Here is a 22,147-nt window from a genome sequence, read left to right as displayed (position 1 = left end):
CAAGACGCATGGCTAGTGCACACCGTGGAGGCCACTGCGTAGGCTACCCGGAGCCACCGGCACTGCCAATGAACATGAGGTGCCCACCTTTTTGGTCTCTGAAAGCTATTTACAGAAGCCTTGGGAAGCTTATGGGAGTTTTAAATTTTGTGACATAAGTCTCTGGGGCCCCAAGTGAGACTATTTCCTATCTTAAAGTGTTCATGATGATCTTAGTATCAACTTGCTTCTCTTTCAGATTTAAGTCATTAAAATCTGCATAGTGTGATCCAGTATACCCTTTCATCTCTCATCTTGTGGGAAACAGCTGCCACCAAACTGATAATCTGCAGTTCCTCTTCCTACTAAAACAATTTCATGTTTTGTTTTTCTTAACCCGTTAAGTGGGGAGCGAGCTCTTCCTCTTTACACACTACGGTGGGGAGGCGTTTTCATCATTATTTTTTTAAATACTTGGATATTGTGACAATAAGACACATTAATTTCGATACTGCACCGCATATTCACGATAAAAAATTATTTTTAAGCACAACGTTTTTTAGTGCAACAAACGCATAAGTCTCATATTTCCCGTTTTTTCTCTTATGGGCATTGTAATAGTTACTTTCCGAAACTTGTACATAAGCAATAAACATTTACGAATCAAACTGTCATTGTAGTCCCACAAGCACTATAATATATTGTTATACTGTACTATTATTACACTATTGAAGAATATAAAAATCATCAGAGAAAAATGTACTCACCGAATATGTACTTTCTTCTCTTGTTCTGGATATGAAACTGCCGAGTCACTAATTTCACTCAGAGATTTCCACTATATATCCACACGCAGTGGCGGTATCAATGGGGGGGGGTTAGCGGTTAGGGGTAGTGCTCCTCCACATTTTGGGGAAAAATAACATTTTTATTACATTTTAACCGTATAAAAAAGAAATTAAATTCGCAGTTCAAATGTAGGTCCTACCATTTTGTTTCTAATTTCTTCATCCCCCAGTCGCCGTCACTGTCTACACGCACGCACACGCACGAGTTTACACAATTAGGGACACTATTCACAATACATGTTCAATGAACGCCTCTCAGTTCACATTTTAGCGGTGTGGTACACTCCGAAACAAGGAGCCGGGCACAGTGCTACATCGCACATTTTGCACCAGTGCTGTGTCTCCTTTCTTTTATTATTTGCATTGCAAACAACACATCTCTTGCTTGCAATGGGTTTCGTCTTTGAGGGGGAATTGAAATCCGGGAAGTGCCTTCCCAAGAATCGATCCAAAGGGTCATTTGACAGTGACACTAATGATCTGACTGGTTGGGCTTCAGCAGGGGTTGATTTATCATACTTGTCAAAAAGCTTCTGGATAACGTGCATACGAAATTGTAAGTAAGTGAATTTTCCTCCATGTTTTTGATAAATAACGAAGGAATTGAACATTGTTATGTCTAACAAGTGCCTGAAAATCTTTTGGTAGAATTTGATTCGCTTTCTGGCTGTACTGTATGGGACCATACACTGATCAGATAAATCGACCCCACCCATTGAGTCATTGTAATCTATACACATGACAGGCTTTTCTACTGTGTCCCCTTTCCTATTTTTCACAGTGCACATTTCGGCATCATGTATGCTACTTTGCATACACACATCCCTCTTGTCTCTCCACTTGAGAGCAATGAGTTTGTTACGATAAGCAAACGCAACTTCCCCCTTTTTTAGTTTCTTCCCCATAACATCTTTTGGGAGATTTTTTCTGTTCGGTCTTACGGTGCCTACAGCATCTGTCTGAAGGTCATTGAGCAGGTCAAATAGCTCTGGACTACTGTAGTAATTATCCACAGCTATTAGATAACCTTTATTCAGCAGACCTTCAGCCAGTGTAAATACAACTTTGGAAGGCTTAGTGTACTCAGAAATATCTATTCCACAAACTTCATTTACCAGATCAGTTTCCTTCCCAGTATACCATAGGAGGTTCCACACGTACCCAGATTTAGCTTCACATAACTTATAAGATTCCATACCAAAGCGCGACAGTTTCTTCGGTATGTATACCTTCCATCCCAGTCTACCTTTCCACAATAACAGGCTCTCATCTATAGATAGGCGGTCGTCTGGAGTATATGCGGTTCTGAATTTTGATAATAGGTCGTCTAGAACTGGCTTCACTTTATACAATTTGGGGTGAACCTGTCTATTTTATGCTTCATTGTCTGCAAAATGCAAAAATTTAAGGAAAAGGAAAAATCGTTTCTCAGACATAATTTCATAAAATACAGGAGTAGCTAACAGTTTATTACGAGAAAAGTAATGGACTAATTTCGGCTTCTGAACAATACCCTGCAGTAATAAGATTCTAAAAAAAGTTTTATTTCATTTTTGTTAGTGGGTACCCAGTCTGTCTCACGACTTCTTCTTTTCACTTTTGCCATCAACGAATTAGAGGTAATTGTTTGCTGAACATACAGATTTGTCTGCTGTGCAATAAGATCACAAAGTCCGTCATCTATAAAAAATTTGTAAATTTCTGTTTCTTATCTAAAAGTTCACCCTGTATTCCAGCATTGTAATTTATTGGAAATCTTGCTCGCTTACAACCCCACACATCCCATTCACCCTGTACAGCAGCAGGATTACCGTCATTCGCAGACTCGGTTTCACTGCTTTCACTGGAACTCGAACTCCGCACTGATTGAACCGGTCTTAGAACACTACTAGAAAAGCTACTTCCCGGAATATTTACTAATAACGGAGATTCATCGTCACTTTCCGAGCTGAAGTCACTACAACTTTCATCTTCGCTATTTTCAAGGATATCACGAATAGTACAATCACTTGGAATATCCCTCGCCCTTTTAAACATACTGTAATACGATATAAAAAAAATAAAACTCTAACACATTTCAAAAACGCGAAAGGAACACACTGAAGCTTCTGTTTATCGCGAACTTAGTACAGCGCAGGGCCAGTCATGCGGTCTACTGACGAATGCATGGGCTGAATGTGATGCGGCGCTTAAGCGATTTTTGCACTGAACAAATACGAACGAAACAGATAGGGGATTCCCTGTCGCAATACCGTTCTTACTACGTAGTTAAAAAAATCGCAGAGATGGCAGCACCTTCCAAAGCATGTGAGGAAAGTTTCAAGGCTTGCGCTTTGCAGTGTTGCTTTTGTGTGTGTGTGTGTGTGTGTGTGTGTGTGTGTGTGTGTGTGTGTGTGTGTGTGTGTGTGTGTGTGTGTGTGTGTGTGTGTGTGTGTGTGTGTGTGTGTGTGTGTGTGTGTGTGTGTGTGTGTGTGTGTGTGTGTGTGTGTGTGTGTGTGTGTGTGTGTGTGTGTGTGTGTGTGTGTGTGTGTGTGTGTGTGTGTGTGTGTGTGTGTGTGTGTGTGTGTGTGTGTGTGTGTGTGTGTGTGTGTGTGTGTGTGTGTGTGTGTGTGTGTGTGTGTGTGTGTGTGTGTGTGTGTGTGTGTGTGTGTGTGTGTGTGTGTGTGTGTGTGTGTGTGTGTGTGTGTGTGTGTGTGTGTGTGTGTGTGTGTGTGTGTGTGTGTGTGTGTGTGTGTGTGTGTGTGTGTGTGTGTGTGTGTGTGTGTGTGAATTAGTTAAAGTACGGTAAAAAAGAAAGAGAGATAAATAAAGGAAAAAGATAGAGACTGAAGGATACTGTAAATATGAATACAGATGGTAAAATATAATGCATACAGGACAGACACAACTGTGGCAACTACAGTACTGTATAGTAAATATCAGAAACTCAACCATGAAATCCAGAAAAAGATGAAATCAGGTTGACAGTTTACCAACTTAAATGCAGTAATAATAGTCTTTTGAGATTTTGATTCAATACTATACAATAAAACTTTCACCAAAGGAACAATATTACACATTTATTACAATTAAAAATAAACACGGCGTGATTATACACTTAAGGCAACACTCTGGAGATAAAAATCTATATTTTGGCAAATTTGTTTTAATGACTGAAATTGAAAGGATTGAGTGTCTTCTTTCTTGTCATCAAGTTATTTTGTTGTATTCAAACAATTTATCACTTTAATAATGCTTTGTTTGCCAGCCTGCACACAGCAGAAATGGGTGTGGCATCTGCTGAACTGCTTTGTTAGGTAATGATGTCATTGTCATGTTTTCATTCATTCAATTATGTCTGTTCTTTGCAATTATGCTTTCTTGGGATGGGCCAACCCCCCCCCCCCTTCTCCCGATATATTTATACAGACTCAATCTGTAAGGTCTACCATATTTCAGAATTAATTTATAAAGCCTGTTACGGACAAATATTTCAGTACTTGACTGTCATTGAGCAATTGTATGCTTGTATTGATATTCCTGATGGTACTACAATAGTGCCGACAGCTGTAAGTTTTGTTATTCTTGTATGTTTAATCTTTTTTGTGGGTTCTGTGGTGGTAGCCAGTCTGTTTACTTTTGTGAAGTACATGCGCAAGTAACATCTTGTACAAGATACTGTTATTATTGAAAGACAGTGTGCTGCAATAATTGATAGCTTGTATTCAAAGGAATAAACAGTATGCATAAACATGAATCGGCCTTAGCTATGTGATGAATTTCAGAACTTTTGATAGGAAAGAGATGGGGATCAGCTATTACCGAACAGGAGTCTCCATTGAAGAAATCAGGAACAATCGGTCATGAAATGTCATTGGAATCAGATTGTTCTCATCAGGAAAGTGTTGCATCAACTTCAAGCCATGTAAATCCTACACCTACACCCAATAATCATGACATGACAGAAACCCCCATACATCGACTCAGGAAAGGTTCCATAGTGAAAAACTAAAATGCAGGTGAATCATTTTCCGTTCTTTGGAGAAGGAGAAGAAGAAGAAGAGACAAGCTTCTAGAGATACCAGTATTCGTACAGAAGCTGCTATGAAAGGAAGGGAAGGAAAACACATGGTTCTGGTGACTTTTAGGTAATGAATTAGGAAGAAAACGTCACTTGAAGTTTGCTTTAATTTTCCTGCCAATTATAATTTTTGCACTTAAATCTCATTTTCTCACATAGTTTTCAGCCAATTGTAACAAAATTTGTATGGTATATGCATCAAAACTATATTAATAAACATGCGTATAGAATTTTTTATTGCAGAATATTTTCAAGTAGTAGAGATTTTTAATAATAATAATGCTATTTGTTTTACGTCCCACTAACTACTCTTTTACGGTTTTCGGAGACGCCGAGGTGCCGGAATTTAGTCCCGCAGGAGTTCTTTTATGTGCCAGTAAATCCACCGACACGAGGCTGACGTATTTGAGCACCTTCAAATACCACCGGACTGAGCCAGGATCCAACCTGCCAAGTTGGGGTCAGAAGACCAGCGCCTCAACCGTCTGAGCCATTCAGCCCGGCAGTAGAGATTTTTAAGTCCAAAATTTCAGAACATAAAAATTACACAAACTTCAGTACAATATATCTCCTTATATCAATTATGTACAGAAAAAATTGATAAATAGTGATTTTAAAGGAAGTATTATCTACTTAATTACAAATTTACATTAACATCTTAATTAAATTTCATTTTAAAAAGTGGAATTAAAAATTACAAATTTTTTTTGGAAAATCTATTAAGTGTGTATGAATGAAATTTTTGTGATATCTCTACTTTTCTGTAGGTGACATTCCCACAAAGTTTCATGAAAATCCATGCATTAGGTAAAAATATATTTTTATCTCTGGAGTGTCGCATTAAAATCATTTAGTATTTGATTATACACTAAAAAACTAACACACACTAAAGAGACTGCCAGACTGATGCATGCATGTGGCAAGGTGGTGAACCATACCTCATTGTCTATGGGCTGTACATTAAATAAGGCCACAACTGCTTCCTTCCCACTCCTTAGCAAAAATATATAGCCCTGGTACTCTTCCTCACAGCACATGCAAAGTTTCCACTATTTGCTGTGGCATTATATAAATCGGTCATCCAGGATGGATATTTTGGTAATGATTAAAGAAAATAAAGAAAAGAATTGTCTGATAAGACAACAGGGCTTGTAAGAATGGCTTTTTCTAATAATTCCTAATTTCAGGCAGCTAAAATGGAATAAAAATGTAATATTTTCTCCAAAAAGTGGGGGGGACAACCGTCCCCCATTGCCCCCCTAATTGCTGCTACTGACTACTGACTGCTGCTGCTGCTACTACTACTACTACTACTACTACTACTACTACTACTACTACTACTACTACAGGTCCCATGCCCAGTCTCCCAGACATTGGTGATTACCACAGCTAATGCCTTTTGGTCTTCTGCAACATAGTACAGTTTTTCAGTGCCCTAACAGTCCAGTTTTTAACACTGCTATTTCAAGACATTTGTCTTCTCCCTCTTTGAAATCTTAGAAGGGTCAAAATATCTCAAAACCAAATTTCACGTCTTGCAGTACTTTCATTTTTACCCATCAAAGTGAAAGGGAGAAGGACAGAAAGCTGCAAAGAGGATATGAAAAGCAGGGTGTGAAATCGCTGCGGGGGAGGGAGGCCGTAAGGTTTTTCCCCACAGACAATTTTATTTCAAAAATGCCTCCTGCACTAAAAATTTCCTAGAGTGGAAAACCCTTTCTTTATAAAATGATGAGAATAAATAACAAAATATGTTACTGAAAATAATGCATTCCACTGTGTATATTTCCAAGGAAATTACAGTAATAATACATGTTTTATTGAAATACTAGAATGGCAATATGTCAGTTAAAAATGATTTGATTGTTCTGAAAGCATTAATATGAAAAATCTGTTTGGTGGCTATGTCAATGATCAGTTGTAAACGTGGGTTCAGCATTGCTCATAGCATCAAAAGAGCTGAAAGAAATTGCTTGTTAGTGAATACTTTACTGTCTGTGAAGACAATTAAACTTGTCAGTCAGTCAGTCAGTCAGTCACTACTAATCTGCATTTAGGGTAGTCGCCCAGGTGGCAGATTCCCTATCTGTTATTTTCCTAGCCTTTTCTTGAATGATTTCAAAGAAATTGGAAATTATTGAATAACTCCCTTGGTAAGTTATTCCAATCCCTAACTCCCCTTCCTATTAACGAATATTTGCCCCAATTTGTCCTCTTGAATTCAGACTTTATATTCATATTGTGATTCTTCCTGCTTTCGAAAACATCTCTTGCATTAATTTGTCTATTAATGTCATCCCACGCCATTTCTTCACTGACAGCCCAGAACATACTGCAGTCGAGCAACTTGCCTTTCCCCCAGGCCTTCCCAGCCCAAACTTTGAAACATTTTTGTAATATTACTTGTTTGTTGTAAATCACCCAGAACAAATCGAGCTGCTTTCCTTTGGATTTTTTTTCCTGTTCTCGAGTGTAACCCTGGTGAGGGTCCCATTCACTGGAACCATACTCTAGTTGGGGTTTTACCAGGGACTTGTATGCCCATCCCTTTACATCCTTACTACAACCCCTATAACTCCTCATAGTCATGTGCAGAGTAGGGTTAGGCAGACCGGAACAGTCAATTGTTCCAGAACATTAGGAGCTTGAGGCGGAGTGTTTCAGTACAGTGTGCCGGCACACGGGACACGGGACTGTAACTGCGCCACAGAGAACTTTGTGAGGCAACATGACATGCTCCACGTAAGCAGTAAAGTGCTGCTGTACCGGACGTGCTGTGTGTAGTTATGGCCAGCATAAAGCTGCACGGAACATGAAGGAACAGTCGGAACACTGAAATTCATGCCCAATAATCATGTTTAAAGGCTGCTTTTAGGTTAAGACTTTCTCGGTCAATATGAAATACACATAACACGGTCACAATGGCAGTATAGGTGTTTAAAAGAAACTAATCCAAGGACATTTTCACCAGTTGAATATATTGGCCTCTATTGTGAGTAATTAGGGTCAGGATAAAACTTCACGGGAATCAACATCTTTATCATCGTGAAAAAAGCAGTCAGAACTCTGAAATACGCACCAAAATAGCATGTCTAAATGTTGTTTTTAGGATAAGAATGTTTTTATTCATTCTGAAATACACGTGTCACAATTACACTGGCAGTAGATGTGTTTACAAATGCCACAATGTTATTTTCACAGATTTAAAAATATACTCTCACAGTTTAAGAAACATTAGTCAGTACTCTATTTACATACACAATATACAAGGTGGAACATGAAAACAAAAATTAACCCATACAAGCAAAACAAGAAGATACAAATTAAACACTATATACAAGCAGAACAGGAGATTGAAAAGTAAAACTATACAAGCAGAACATTAAAATAAAACTTAAACACACTGAGCTCAGTAGTTGCAGTCGCTTAAGTGCGGCCAGTACCCAGTATTTGGAAGATAGTGAAGACGGTGAAGGGAACGTTCTTAAAAATCCTACTAAAATGAAATTGACCAAGCGAGGTGGCTACGCGCTAAGTGAATTGTAGTTGTATGTTGTAATTCGGAGAAAGTGCGTTATAATCCTACCACCTGCAGCCCTGAATATAATTTTCTACCTTTTCCAATTTCCATCCCAGATCCTACTTTAAGCCGTGGCCACACTCTATCCATTCCTAGCCCTTTCTATCTCATCTTTGATAAATGTTTATCACAGTTATCGATGAATTTTCCACTTATATATGTTCTGTATTCTACACCATTTAATGTTTTCTTGCCGTAGTAGATTAGCTTGTAGCCTTCACTGATGTCTCCTGATTTTGTATCTGCCCTTCTGATTTCTTCTTCGTATTGTACCCGTATTTCACGATGGAGCGTTAATTTAATATGAAACCGCCCACGCTATATTTTAGTTTATTACTACTATCAATCATCTATACGGATTCGGGGACGAATACCTAAATTAAACGCGGTGGTTGTAGGTCACTCTTAGTTCAACATCTCAGGGTAAAATATCAATATGTATCCGATGATACTATTTGCCATCGTAGGTTCCGTTGAAGAGGGTAAATAAGTTCATTTAATCATTTTCATGCCAAGCAAAGGCTAGGGCTGTACCTTAATTAGGGCCACTGATGCTTCCTTTCCACTCCTAGCCCTTTCCTGTCCCATCGTCATTATAAAACCTTTCTGTGTCGGTGTGACGTACAGCAACTTGCAAAAAAAAAAAAAAAAAAAAAAAAACTTAAACACAATATACAAGCAAAACACGAAAATAAGACAAAATAAAAGAACATAAATTGCATTTCACTCTGTCCGGTTTTATTCTAGTAAAATGTCCTAAACAAGACTCTGATGCAACATTATGCAAAGTCTTTCATATGGTTATATTACTAGGCTTCAATGAAAACTCTCTTCCAAAACAGCTGAAAACAAAACAGAACACATTACGTTATTCGCACATACTGAATGCCAGTTGCCAGTGCACAGAACTCACAGAACAAAGAGGATGTGACAGAACACAAAACACTCCAGCAAGTGGAGGCACACAGCCGGTATCGACAGTCAGGTAGTATGATATAGGTGTTGATTCCCATAGGGAACCTGAAATATTTGTCCCAAATGAGTAAACCATTTAATGAACCATTTATATAGTCAGCTAGTAGGCAAAGGGCTGTGCATAGTGGCACTCGCTGTCCCGTCAGAAGCGAGTCACTGTCTCGGTCTCGCTTGAAAATGTTTTGGAAAAATTGACTCTCAGCATTCCGGAACAGTGGAACACAACTGTGCACCAGCACAGTGTGCTGAAACAGGGACATAGTGCCAAACCCTAGTGCAGAGATCTGTAACCTTTATTTACAATCCCATTTATGTGATTACCCCAATAAAGATCATTCCTTTATATTAACAACTAGGTACTTAGTGATCCTCAGAAGGAACTTTCATCCCATCAATGTAGTAATTAAAACGGAGAGGACTTTTACTCTTTGTGAAAGTTACAACCTAACTTTCCACCCTGTTTATATTTTTCTTTGAGGTACAGTAAGCTTAGTTTTACTTGACATATTTTATTATTGCACTTTCACTAAAGTTTTGCAATTTGATTTGGAACATTTAAAAGCATCTATTATTTTTAAGATAAGTATATGTACAAATAAGATGATTTTGTAACCTGTCTAAAAGCATTTCAAAAGGGCAATTTGTTGTAGGAACATGTCAAGACTAACTTTTAGATATGAAAGGGAAGGAAGATAAGAAAATATCGCATTAAAGGATCTTAGGGAGTGCTTACAATATTTATTTCAATTCCAATTGTAATTCCTTCATAACAAATTAACTGATTTCTTATCTGTATATTTTGTTACTTGCAATACAAGATGACTTGGTAATTTAGTTCACAGGTTTTATTCCATCTGAAGTAATTGAGTTTTGAAGAGCAGTTGAAAATCTTGACTCTCCAGTCACTGTAGTTTTTGGTATGTTAAAGATCTTCTGTGGCATACTCAGTGTCACCATAAGAGCCATCCAGTAGAATTCCACTTTCATTCCTACATAGTAGCACAATAGGAATGTTGAAATTGATGGGCAGACTACTTCAGAAGGTCTGCAACTCTGTAGCTGAAGCCATATAATTAATGCAGTTTTGAACATTTGACAAATGTTTTTCTTTTCTTTTATGCAGGGAGAACATCTTAGTATGTTGATCTTGCTGCCTGACGAGACTGAAGGAGTAGCGAACCTGGAGGCACGTCTTGCCACAATTAACCTCTCACAAATCATTAACTTACTGTCTTCTACTGATGTGAATGTAGCCCTGCCCAAGTTCAGGCTAGAGATGACATCAGAACTTAATGAACCATTATACAAGGTAAGTGAAATGCTAACATTGAAAATACCAATGGAGTGTAATCCTTCTCCAGCATTTTGAAATAAGCCTTCAGGTTAAACAGCAATTCTCTTCGTAGACCAAGGTCTTTAACTTGATGATATCAGATTTAAACAGCTTTTGAGGGACAGAAATATATTATATTCAGATGGCCTCACAGAGATGTTAGAAGTGTGGTAACATCAGTGGTAGCTCATGCTGAATTGGTGGTTCTGCTTTGTGATACTCAGTCCATTGCAACAAGTGTAATAGCCAAATCTAAATTCGTATTGCATACGGGAAGTGCCAAGTGAGCTCATGTGCATCCGTCCTCCAACCCCGTTTAAACACTTTGTGCATCCGGGAGGTAGTGGGTTCGAATCCCACTGTCAGCAGCCCTGAAGATGGTTTTCCGTGGTTTCCCATTTTCACACCAGGCAAATGCTGGGGCTGTACCTTCATTAAGGCCACGGCAGCTTCCAACTCCTAGGCCTATCCTATCCCATCCCATCGTCGCCATAAGACCTATCTGTGTCGGTGCGACGTAAAGCCCCTAGCAAAAAAAAAAAAACAACACTTTGCTCCATGTCCTATCAGTTTGAAGTTCCCAAAAATGTACAGAAAAAAATACACGTAAACATGCGTATCAATTTGTAAGACCCCGATTTTGAGGGACATCGATGATATTGAATAACTGACTTGTGCAAAATACAATGAAAAATTTCAAAAAGAAGCCTTTCTTCTGCTTACCGAAAAATGTCGTTCTGGTATCGACACTCATATTTACAGAGGTTCCTAGGCCTGAATACATCTTTGGGAGCCGGCTTTCTTAATGAAGGGGGAACATTATCTGATGTACTACCGTTCCTGTTTTCATTTTCTTGACTACCTAACTCGGGAGAATTCACTACCATTACGGAAGAACATATTCATGATTACTTGTAGACCTAAGAACTAGCTCATTCACTTCACACAAGAGAGAATTTACACAAAAGATAGAGAAATAAATGTACCCCCAATCTTAAAGTACATTGTTTGAAGACTTAACATGAACAGTAAATTGATTTTCTGTTAACCACAACCATCCTCTTTTATCACACATTTCTCGTGTATTTAAGCTCTAGTAAGTCTCCATTAACTTGTCTGTACTTTGTAAATGTGAAAACAATGAGATCCTTGTCAGTTCTATCCAATTTCAATCATATTACCCACACAAAAAAAAAACAGAATTATTTTTTAAAAGCTATATATTTTAATTTTTTTTACAAAACTACCTTAACCACTTCAAAATACCCTCCATTACAACTAATACATTTGTCCCACCGGTGCTTCCACTGTTCAAAACATTTTTTGTAGTCATCTTTAGAAATGGCTGATAGCTCTTCCCTCATTTTCTTCTTTACCTCTTCAGTGTTGTCAAATCTGTGTCCTTTCATGCCCCTTTTCTTGCGTGGAAATAAGAAAAAATCGCACGGAGCCAGGTCAGGTGAATAAGGTGCATGGGGCAGCGGAACCATGCCACTTTTAGCCAAAATCTGTCTAACGGAAATGGCTGTGTGTGCACGTGTGTCGTCGTGGTGGATGAACCAGTCTCCTGTATACCACAGCAACCCTTTTCATTCCCAAATCTTCTGTTAAAATTCACTGAGCCGAGCTCCAAGATAACCCACTAATCTCTAACAGTTGATCACTTGTCTGTCGACGGTCTGTGAGCACAAGTTCTCTAATTTTTCCAACATTTTCATTGATTCGGACAGTTGATGCATGTCCAGAATGAGGTTTGTCATCAATCGACATGTCGCCATTTTTAAATGGAGCAAACCACTTGTACACTTGAGTGTTTTCCAAAGTGTCATCTTTGTAAGATGTATTCAATATTAAAACAATTTCATCGGCATTTTTACCGAGAAGAAAATAAAATTTCACAGTTGGACGTTGTTCACTTAAACTTGCCATCATAAAAAATAAAACAAGAACAAAACAGCACTAGCAAAAACAATCACTGCACATGAATAGAACAAGCTAGGTTGACAACACAGGCGGCACTGAACTGGCAATGAGTTGCGTTATGCACGGCTAGCAGCAGAAATGTGTACTACACAAGCTTTGCCCACAGCAAATGTTATTCCAGTTATTTTTGGGTACCCCTTTGTATTGCTATGCAAATGCACTTTAAAGAACCTGGCAGGTCATCATTCTTTACACCATTATCCTCTCCCTCAGTGCTATTATTAATAGTCTTAAAATTTACACTTAATATGTTGGCTGCCAAAGGGGTACATTGTACCGCAGAGTGAGTCTCTTGTGAGGTGACACGGGTACAAAGTACTGCTGACTGATGTTTTTATGACTCAGCTGTTGTTTTTGCTATGCTAGCGTATCACTATGGCCTTGCAGTAAGTCCTGGCATGTTTGGTTTCTATATTATTGTTTTTATTAGCACTATGCGAGTATTTTTCCAACCAGTTTAGCCATGCACTTTGGTGTGCTGGGTTAGCTAGCTCGCAAGCTCAGAATTTGGGAGATAGTGGGTTTGAATCCTATTGTTAGGGAACCCATTAATGGTTTTCTGTGGTTTCTATTTTCATACAATGTCTATGCTTACCTTAATCAATAGGATAAACAGATTCCTTCCAAATCCTTGCATCCATACCTATTTCTCTTAGCTGATACCTCATGATTAACCAAATAAATTTGGCATAAACATGGGCATATTTGCATTTTCTAAATTGAAAACCTTTGTTGACAACATAGCAAAATTACTAATGATCATTTGGCAAAGAACAAATAGGAATAGAAAATAGTTTTTAGGAATACATATTCAAGAAGAACATTGATTTATTCGTAAAATTTCTGCATCTCTCAAGGAGAGGCCAGACCCTGTGTCACAGACTTCAACGAGCTTCAATATACGTGTGGGATGGGGGACACTCAACAGTAAGTCGTGCATAGGGGTTTAGGTCAATACACTTTCATTTTCGAAAAAATTAAGATCAAATCTCATGATGCAGGATCCGCTTTGGACGAAGTGAGGTGATAGAACACTAAAAGGCGAACAAATTTTACATAAACATGTCAGATCTGCAACCTAATAATTTCTGAAAAAATTATGAGTATTATGCAGATATATACACTCTACAAAAAAAAAAAAAAAGGGACTCACCAGGAAGGTGTTGTCCGATTGTAAGGAAATTACATATGCAAAGACATTCGGACCAAACATGTAAATGATTAAAGTTTCGTGTCCAATGAATGAATAGCGGGAGCTCCCATGCATCCGAATTGCGCATGCATCAGAAGTATATGAGGCGTGATTCTGAAGTGTATGCTAAAAGTAGCTATTGCATTTGACTGCGCTATCTTAACATCCGCTGTGAGAATGCCACGCCAAAGGATTCTTGCTCATTATAAGCAGATGTCAGAGTTTGAAAGAGGTCATGCGATCAGATTGAACAAACTTGGTTGGTCGAATCAAGCTGTCGCTGGACATTTGGGTCAAAGTGATGCGGCAATCAGACGATGCTGGCAAGCATGGGGCCACAACAGCAGCCATCAGCATCAGGACAGCAGTGGTTGACCGAGGGCCACACCAGCACGAGCAGATGGTGCGATTGTCCGAACAGCTGTCACAGCACCGGAGCGGCGTGTTACCCACACAAGTGTCCACCATGACCATCAACAGATGCCTGAGCGAGAGGAATTTGCGCTCGCGCCGCACGTTACGCCACTTACCACTCACGCCTGTTCACCGTCAAGTCAGATTACAGTAGTGCCACGCTCAAGCAACGAGGAACTGCGCTGACTGGGGACATATAGTCTTTAGTGACGAGTCCTGTTTCCAACGGTGCCCTGACGACAACTGCAGATGTGTTTGGAGATGTCCAGGCCAGCGTGGGGATCCTGCCTTGACTATCGCATGCCACATAGCCCCACAACAGGAGGTGATGGTCTGGGGTGCCATCTCCTTTGATAGCCGGACCCCTCTGGTAGTCATTCCTGGCACACTGACAGAACAGCGGTATGTTGATGACATTCTACGGCCGGTTGTGTTACCGTTCCTTCAGCGACATCCAGGCCTTACTTTCCAACAGGATAATGCCCGGCCGCACACGGCACATGTTGCTGTGAACTGTCTTCAAGCTTGCTGTATCCTTCCTTGGCCAGCTCGATCGCCAGATCTCTCTCCCATAGAGCACATTTGGGACGTCATGGGAAGGTAATTGCGAACATCCCGGAATGTCGCTGATTTATCCCAACAGTTGGTGACCATTTGGCACGATATTCCGCAAGACACCATCCGGGAACTTTATCAGTCTATGCCACATTGAGTGACAGCTTGCATCCAGGCCAGGTGATGTCCTCACTTTGTAACGCTCTAACTCTGCAATAAATTATTCGATTGCTCTGCACTTTTGATCATTTGTTTTTCTATGACTGTTCCTCACATCCACCGATTTGTATCACCATCGGACAATTTCTTCTTGGTGCGTCATTTTTTTTGTTATACAGTGTATATTAATTTGAGGGAGAAAATAAAGTTCACTGCAGTTTACCTAAAATTATAATTCATATTTTTATCTTCACATTCCCTCAAATAATAATATATTTTGTACAAAATGATGCAGCTACAATGAGACTTGAACTTACATGGTCAAGGTTCGTAGACAAGTATGGTGGCCACTCAGCCACCGATCCACTTGACTATGTTGTAACTCTCCAGATGTATATGCACTAAATGGGAATCGAGGGATTCATCAAATTTTCAGTTATTATTACAGTCTTTTGTTGTTGACATGACATGTATAAGTAAAATGTGTTTGCCTTTTAGTGTTCTGTCACCTCCACTTGGTTCAAAGCGGATCCTGCGTCATGACATTTGTCCTCAAATTTTTGGATGAAAGGGTATTGACCAAAACGAGTTACTGTTCAGTGTCCCCCAGCAGGTATGTTGAAGCTTGTTGAAATCAGTTGGACGCAGGGTCTGACCTCTCCTTGTCAGACTGATGGACTAGCATCATTATCCTCAGAGTTCTTGAAGAAAATGGCTTCACTTTTTATAACTAAATTCTCCGATAACTGGTATAATAACATAGAAATATTTTACTCACACACCCTACTGTAGAACAATGAGTGCCTTGGGATTGTAGTGTTCAGTGCTAGTAAACAAATTGGGGTGTACAGTCTCTTGGCTGCAATGACTATTATCAAGCAACGCAAGCTTCTAGTACCGCTAGATTGTACCGCTCTGGTCATCTAACCAAAACCACAGAGTGAACTTTCAGGTGGGGTCATGGCAGTACCTCAGGTTGCTGGGAATTTGTATTGTATTTAGTACATATATTGAACACTTAAATGAAATATCACTTGGAATATTGTTGTACTTCTGATTTACTATGTGCACAATAGAAAAAAAAGCTTTGGCTACTGGAACATTCCCTGCTGTGTCCTGGCAGTCATTGTGTAAAATAAGCACTAAAAGCTGAAAGTTCCCAGAATAATATTGAACTATTTGGCCTTTTTTCTGTACTAACCTGACATCAGAATAACACCTATTGTACTCATAAAAGGTTCAAAGAGAGAAGAGACCATATTCTAGTGATTAACATGATTAACGGAAAGCTCTTGTTCATTCCATTAAACTCTTTGCATCTCATAGATTTTTAAGGATATGGTTAAGGTTTAAGAACAGCATTTTTATCTGCAACCAACCAACCAACTTGTTGAGAAATATCAAAATATTAATAAAGAAAGACGTAGGCCTACTTGGAACTGTACCCATACTGGGCATTTAAGGGCAATATTACTTAATTTGGGTTCACAAACAGATGTATAGATGGAATAGTTGGATGAGAACTGCCAGAAATCACTTACCAGGCTTGAAGTCTCGTCCTCCCTACTTTCATTGCATCACCGGCTGAACTCGAGTAGCATACGGGCAATGGAGTGTTCGAAAAAGAAAAATAGGCACTACCTAAAATACAATGAAAGTAGGATTCTATAATATGAGAGGAATACACTATTATTATTAAATGAGAAGAATCTTCGTTTAAATATATTTTTTTAAACATTTTTATTATACTGATAGAAACCACACGAGATGATGCCGTATTTCAACACATGAGCAAAAAGAACAATTAAGACTGATACAAAATTATATACATGGTATGCCTTCATGTCCTTGTAGTTTGTCCTCGGCATAGTTGATCCTTGGCGTACCTCAAGTCATTTGATTAACACACACTAATACGTGATTTATTTATTTATAACAATGATATTAAATGGCATCTAATGTTTTAATAAGCTGATCAAAAATGGATATTAAATGGTATCCATTCTGGTGATTAATTAATTATTAATCTTCATTAATTAATCACATCCTTAATTAATTATTAATCATCATGATTTGGAATGAAAATCAAGTACATCTACTCTACACACGAGATTGCATCGCCGTATATCAAACACGTGGTCCATTTGACCATGACAATTATATATTCACACTGAACACATACGCATATCCTGGGTTTACCTAACAAAAATATTCAAAGAACAATAAGCCAAACTGGAATCGAACCCATCACCATAGAACACTTTGGGAAATAATAAAACACGTAAACACATTACATAGAAAAATATCAACATGTTTTACACAATTCATCTTGAAGATATGGCTTAACCAAGCCATAGTATCTGGTTAAATTCTTCGCTCCAACATCATTCGAACACACGGACTCCAGCTTCCAAGGTAAAATTTTTTAACTCCAATCAAAGGCTAATTTAATGCCTAAGCATAAGAAGGGATCTATCCTTCGCAAAATCAGAAAAATTATCTGCATTACTCGTAACGTACCATTAGAATGGAATTGAGACTGCTTTGGCAAATGAAAGGGAACTCACCAGAAACATTGAGCTTTGCTGGAAACTACAAAATCTCTCTCTCGACCCTCAGTCGGCTAGTAATATACCTGTCAATCATGACAACAGCTGTGTGACCAGCCTTGTGGCTATGGACGCTTTGAAATAGTCATTCTTTCTTTCTTTCTCTCTCTTTCTTTCCTTCATATATCATCGTGGCTTATTCTCAAGTACACATTCATTTGAGAGCCGTCACTTATTATTCATTATCTGGCTATATACTCAGCCTAATTCAACATATCACAACAGCCATAATTATTTTTTATTCTTTATCATTTCAACAACATAACATGTTACAGCTTCGCCCTTCCATATCATACCACCGCATCTCAATCCATTCATTTAATTTACAGAGAAGACTCCATTCTTACAGGTTATTTAATTCTTCTCACATATTTATATAATTCATATTAATACCTCGGTTTTGAACATCATCCGTTCATCTAATATCATCCAGGATTTACAAATTCCTAAATCACCTTAAAGCAAACGTATAGTTTGTATTCAAACTATTATGAAAATCTTTACCAGATAAAAACATTATGAAGAAATGTAAGTTTAGCTAAATCGCCAATCTTCCCAAATATGTGCTTCATATAAGCTAAGAATTTCTGGGATCTATATAATAATTTATGCAACTGATCCAATTAAATATCAATGATTATCTTGAAATCATTTGATAATCCTAACTAAATAATAAATCTTTTCCCAGTCATACGCGCATAATGTTCCCTACATTTTTAATTATTAATTATAACATTATGATATTTACAAAATAAAAATTGCTACTGGCATGCAAATCTCATAGTAACATATATTTAAATCATGTGTACTTATCAAATGATGGTTATGGTTTGCTGTCATCTCGGGGTACATCTTAAATTTTTACACGACCATGATGAATGTTCTTCTCTCTGGCAGTCCTCAGTTCCTCTTCATACTACCATGATCGATGTCTCAAACTGTGGTCTTCTCAGTTGAGTCTCTGGACGCTCCCATAGAAACTGATCGCAGGCACTTAGGTGCGATTCTTGTAGACTCTAGATCTCGGGTTCGACAACCACTCACGAACATACAGGGAAATGGGAAATCAGTTATTAAACACTGTTTATGTACTTTCAAAGGGAATCTACTTGTGACAAGATCCACTCTTAACTCCAAATAGATTAGTGTAAATAGTGGCAAGTATGTAGAAATCGCTGTTCATTTCCCCAGTAATCACTACGAGTGTCCATGGAGTATGCAAACGGTAATTTTATCAGGAACAGTTATTTAATTTTTCCTGAATGTCACTCGCTCTTAAATGCTTTGGATCGGTGATTATTAATAATTGCTGAACATAATTAGCTGTCTTTCCACTTCTAAATAACCTGACGCGTTTGCCCTTTCGTCGGTGATTACACCATGAGCCACAACTGACTGTCTTCAGCAGTTAAAATGTTAAATGCAAAAATAAGGCTTCTATTTGGCAATAGTGTACATTAACTTGTACCACATGGCTTATTCCGCGATATATTTACATCACACTGATGTGTTTTTCTTCTATGGCACAACACTTCGTACACTGATATCCAAATTCACTCCTAAGGTGTTAGTACTGCAGCTACACAGATGACAATGAGATACTGTATCTAGGTCCTGGCTCTGCTTATAGCCTCCGGACAAAATGGTCAGGGGGGGAGGTGAATTATGCCCCTGTTGAAATAGAGGTCCGGTAATCAGAATTTTTCAGCGACGTGATAACAATCAAATTATAGCTTGTGACCTTCACTTTTTACTGAAGACATTTAAAACTAAAGCGATCAGTAGGTCATTCACAATCTCAAAAGCGCCCTTTTAGAAGATCACGTGTCATGGTTCATCACGCAAGATCTCCCACTTTTTTCCACACGTTGTCAGATTTCTGCAGTCGTCTTTACTCTGCGTACTACTGTATGACAAGCGTCATTACCGATCCACTATTCAAGTATTGCATTTATATGCATCAACAATTAGCATTAAATACATCGGTTCAAATGAGACCTGACTCATAAATTTCCAAAAATTATTTCAGATGAAGGTGTTCTTATTCTTCCTCTTTTTAGTAAATTATAGTGAAGTGGCACCAGTGAATGCGGTGTTGAATTAGTAGTGGGCATTTATTTCTCAGGGGTTAACACACCTTAACTCAGCCCAGTCTCCAATAACCTACATCTCCATGCATAGCGTCATCTCTCCTTCTCGCTCGAAAAGAGAGTGCAATTTCAAGGTTTAACAATACTGCGCAATCCTTTTCTCGTTACAGCGCAGAAAACTGCTCCCTTCGGGCTGGGACATCGCAAATCACACCCCGGTTCGGCATGTAGACTGCTAATTACTACATTATATGTCACAGAATGTTGCAGAAAACTGCATATATAATTGACTAGACCTCCCAACATGCCTATGGCATGGTGATGAACGGTTACAGTACATACTTAGCAAAAAAAAAAAACATTCCATCATTTGGAAGACAGATCTATCCTGAAATCTATTGTTTTATGAGGGTTTCCTAGCATTTTTTTTTTTTTTTTAGGCATCTTTGCTAAACATTTTTGACTGATGTAGAAAGATTGTAGGTATCATGAGGCAGTAGCCTGAACAATAGTGATGGAGTTGACACTAGATTGGAGGTCCTCCCATATTAATAACCTTTCAGGGGTACCATTCTCCAAACCACACATCAGGGGCCCATACCCTAGTTGTTACATGTCTTTTAAATAACAAGCATCATCAACATCATCATCATCTAAGCTGCTTGGGTTTTGCCTTGTGAAAATGATTGATTGGATCTAAAATATAAACAATGTTTTGATCATTATCTTTAGCTGCTTCCTTTATTTTCTTCAGATGTTCATTTTCTAGGTTGTCTCCAAATTTTCACTGTAAATTCATTATCCTTAATCAGCTTTTCTCTCAATTTCAGAATTCTCAGTCAAAGCCGCCAATTTCTTCTGATGACTTCTGTCATTATTATCCATTGGAAGATAGACATGGATTGAGATATCACTCTTTACATGAATTTAGTACTAGTCATCCAATGTATTTCCTGTAATTGAAGACTTTGATTCATCAGGGATTTGTTCCAAAGAAATATCTCGCCCCTGTCTGACCTTGCGTGGAGGTAATGGGGATAATTCAGAAACCGACCAGGCACATCATCTGGTTTCAGTGTCTTTCTCTTAGTTTTCTCTGTAATCTCCATTTCACCGAGCTCAATAGCTGCAGTCGCTTAAGTGCGGCCAGTATCCAGTAATCGGGAGATAGTGGGTTCGAGCCCTACTGTCGGCAGCCTTGAAGATGGTTTTCCGTGGTTTCCCATTTTCACATCAGGCAAATGCTGGGACTGTACCTTAATTAAGGCCACGGCCGCTTCCTTCCAATTTCTAGGCCTTTCCTATCCCATCGTCTCCATGAGACATATCTGTGTCGGTGCGACGTAAAGCAAATAGCAAAAAAATATCCATTTCTAAAATGCAGGCTACAAGCATGAGGATAATCTGATGGAACCCATTGACAGTCCTTGGTTGATCCTTATCTTGATATAGTGTTATGTCACTTTCCGCCATGTTTTTACTTGAGGCGATTTCATGAAACTTCACATCTGATGAATTTGGATTCCCTTGCATTGATTTACAGAGAGGAACAGTACAGTTCACCATTTTACGGCCAGAAACACATCATAAAAACTCGAATGTATGGGAACACGTGGGTATGAAGATAGGTTCAGTGTGTTGGCTGGTACCCCTAGCAGATGTTCGTGATACTGAGAGCTCACACTGACCACTTAGTATACTACAGGCAGTATATAGGATTGATATGGCAGTGATTTATACTATGCAGTGTAGTGTTGCAAGCTGTCCTTTTTAAATTATTCATATGCTGTTACAATTTGGCATAACCATAGCTTATTATATAACTTGATTGTCTTAATGGGCTGTATGTACCACAGGTTTATCATATTTGCTCTTTCCTTGAAGGGCCAGACTTCTTCCTTTTTATACCCTGATTAGAACTGAGAGCGGATGGTTTCTTCTTGTACTTCACCTTAAAGAGTAATCACTACCATCATTTAATTCTCTTTAAATATATTCATAAGAAATCTAAATAGATTGCTGGGAGTACACATGCAGTAGCATGGATTAAGGGGCAGCCAAGGGGCGGGGGCAATTGCTGCCCCCCGCCCACTTTATTGAGAAGATATTCCATTTAAGCCACGTGATCTTTTTTTTGTTTGTAAATTTCAGCACAAAGAACGTAAGTTATTTAAAAAATCGCCTAAAACTAGAAATCACAAAAAAAAAAAAAAAAAAAAAAGCAATTTTTACCATCCCTATTGGTTTAATTCCTTCTTTTAATTTCTTTAATTATAATAAAAATAAACAAAAAATGTTGTTTGTTGTGGCTAACTGATTCGTACAGCATCCCGGCAAGTAGTGGAGATTCACACAGCAACGTGAGGAAGG

At 38.5% G+C, this 22,147-nt stretch overlaps 1 protein-coding gene across 1 annotated transcript in view; it reads left to right on the top strand.

The window, feature by feature from the left end:
- LOC136876390 (serpin B6) overlaps positions 1 to 22,147 on the top strand; it is a 106,815-nt gene that overhangs the window by 68,942 nt on the left and 15,726 nt on the right. Inside the window, exon 6 of the mRNA XM_067150304.2 lies at positions 10,566 to 10,751. Within this exon, the coding sequence (XP_067006405.1) occupies positions 10,566 to 10,751 (186 nt within the window). The remainder of the gene's footprint in view (positions 1 to 10,565; positions 10,752 to 22,147) is intronic.

Source organism: Anabrus simplex, chromosome 6 (genome assembly GCF_040414725.1).
Source record: "Anabrus simplex isolate iqAnaSimp1 chromosome 6, ASM4041472v1, whole genome shotgun sequence".
NCBI lineage: Eukaryota > Metazoa > Arthropoda > Insecta > Orthoptera > Tettigoniidae > Anabrus > Anabrus simplex.
Note: the sequence above shows the minus strand (reverse complement) of the source record. Positions and strands in the feature narration are given on the sequence as shown.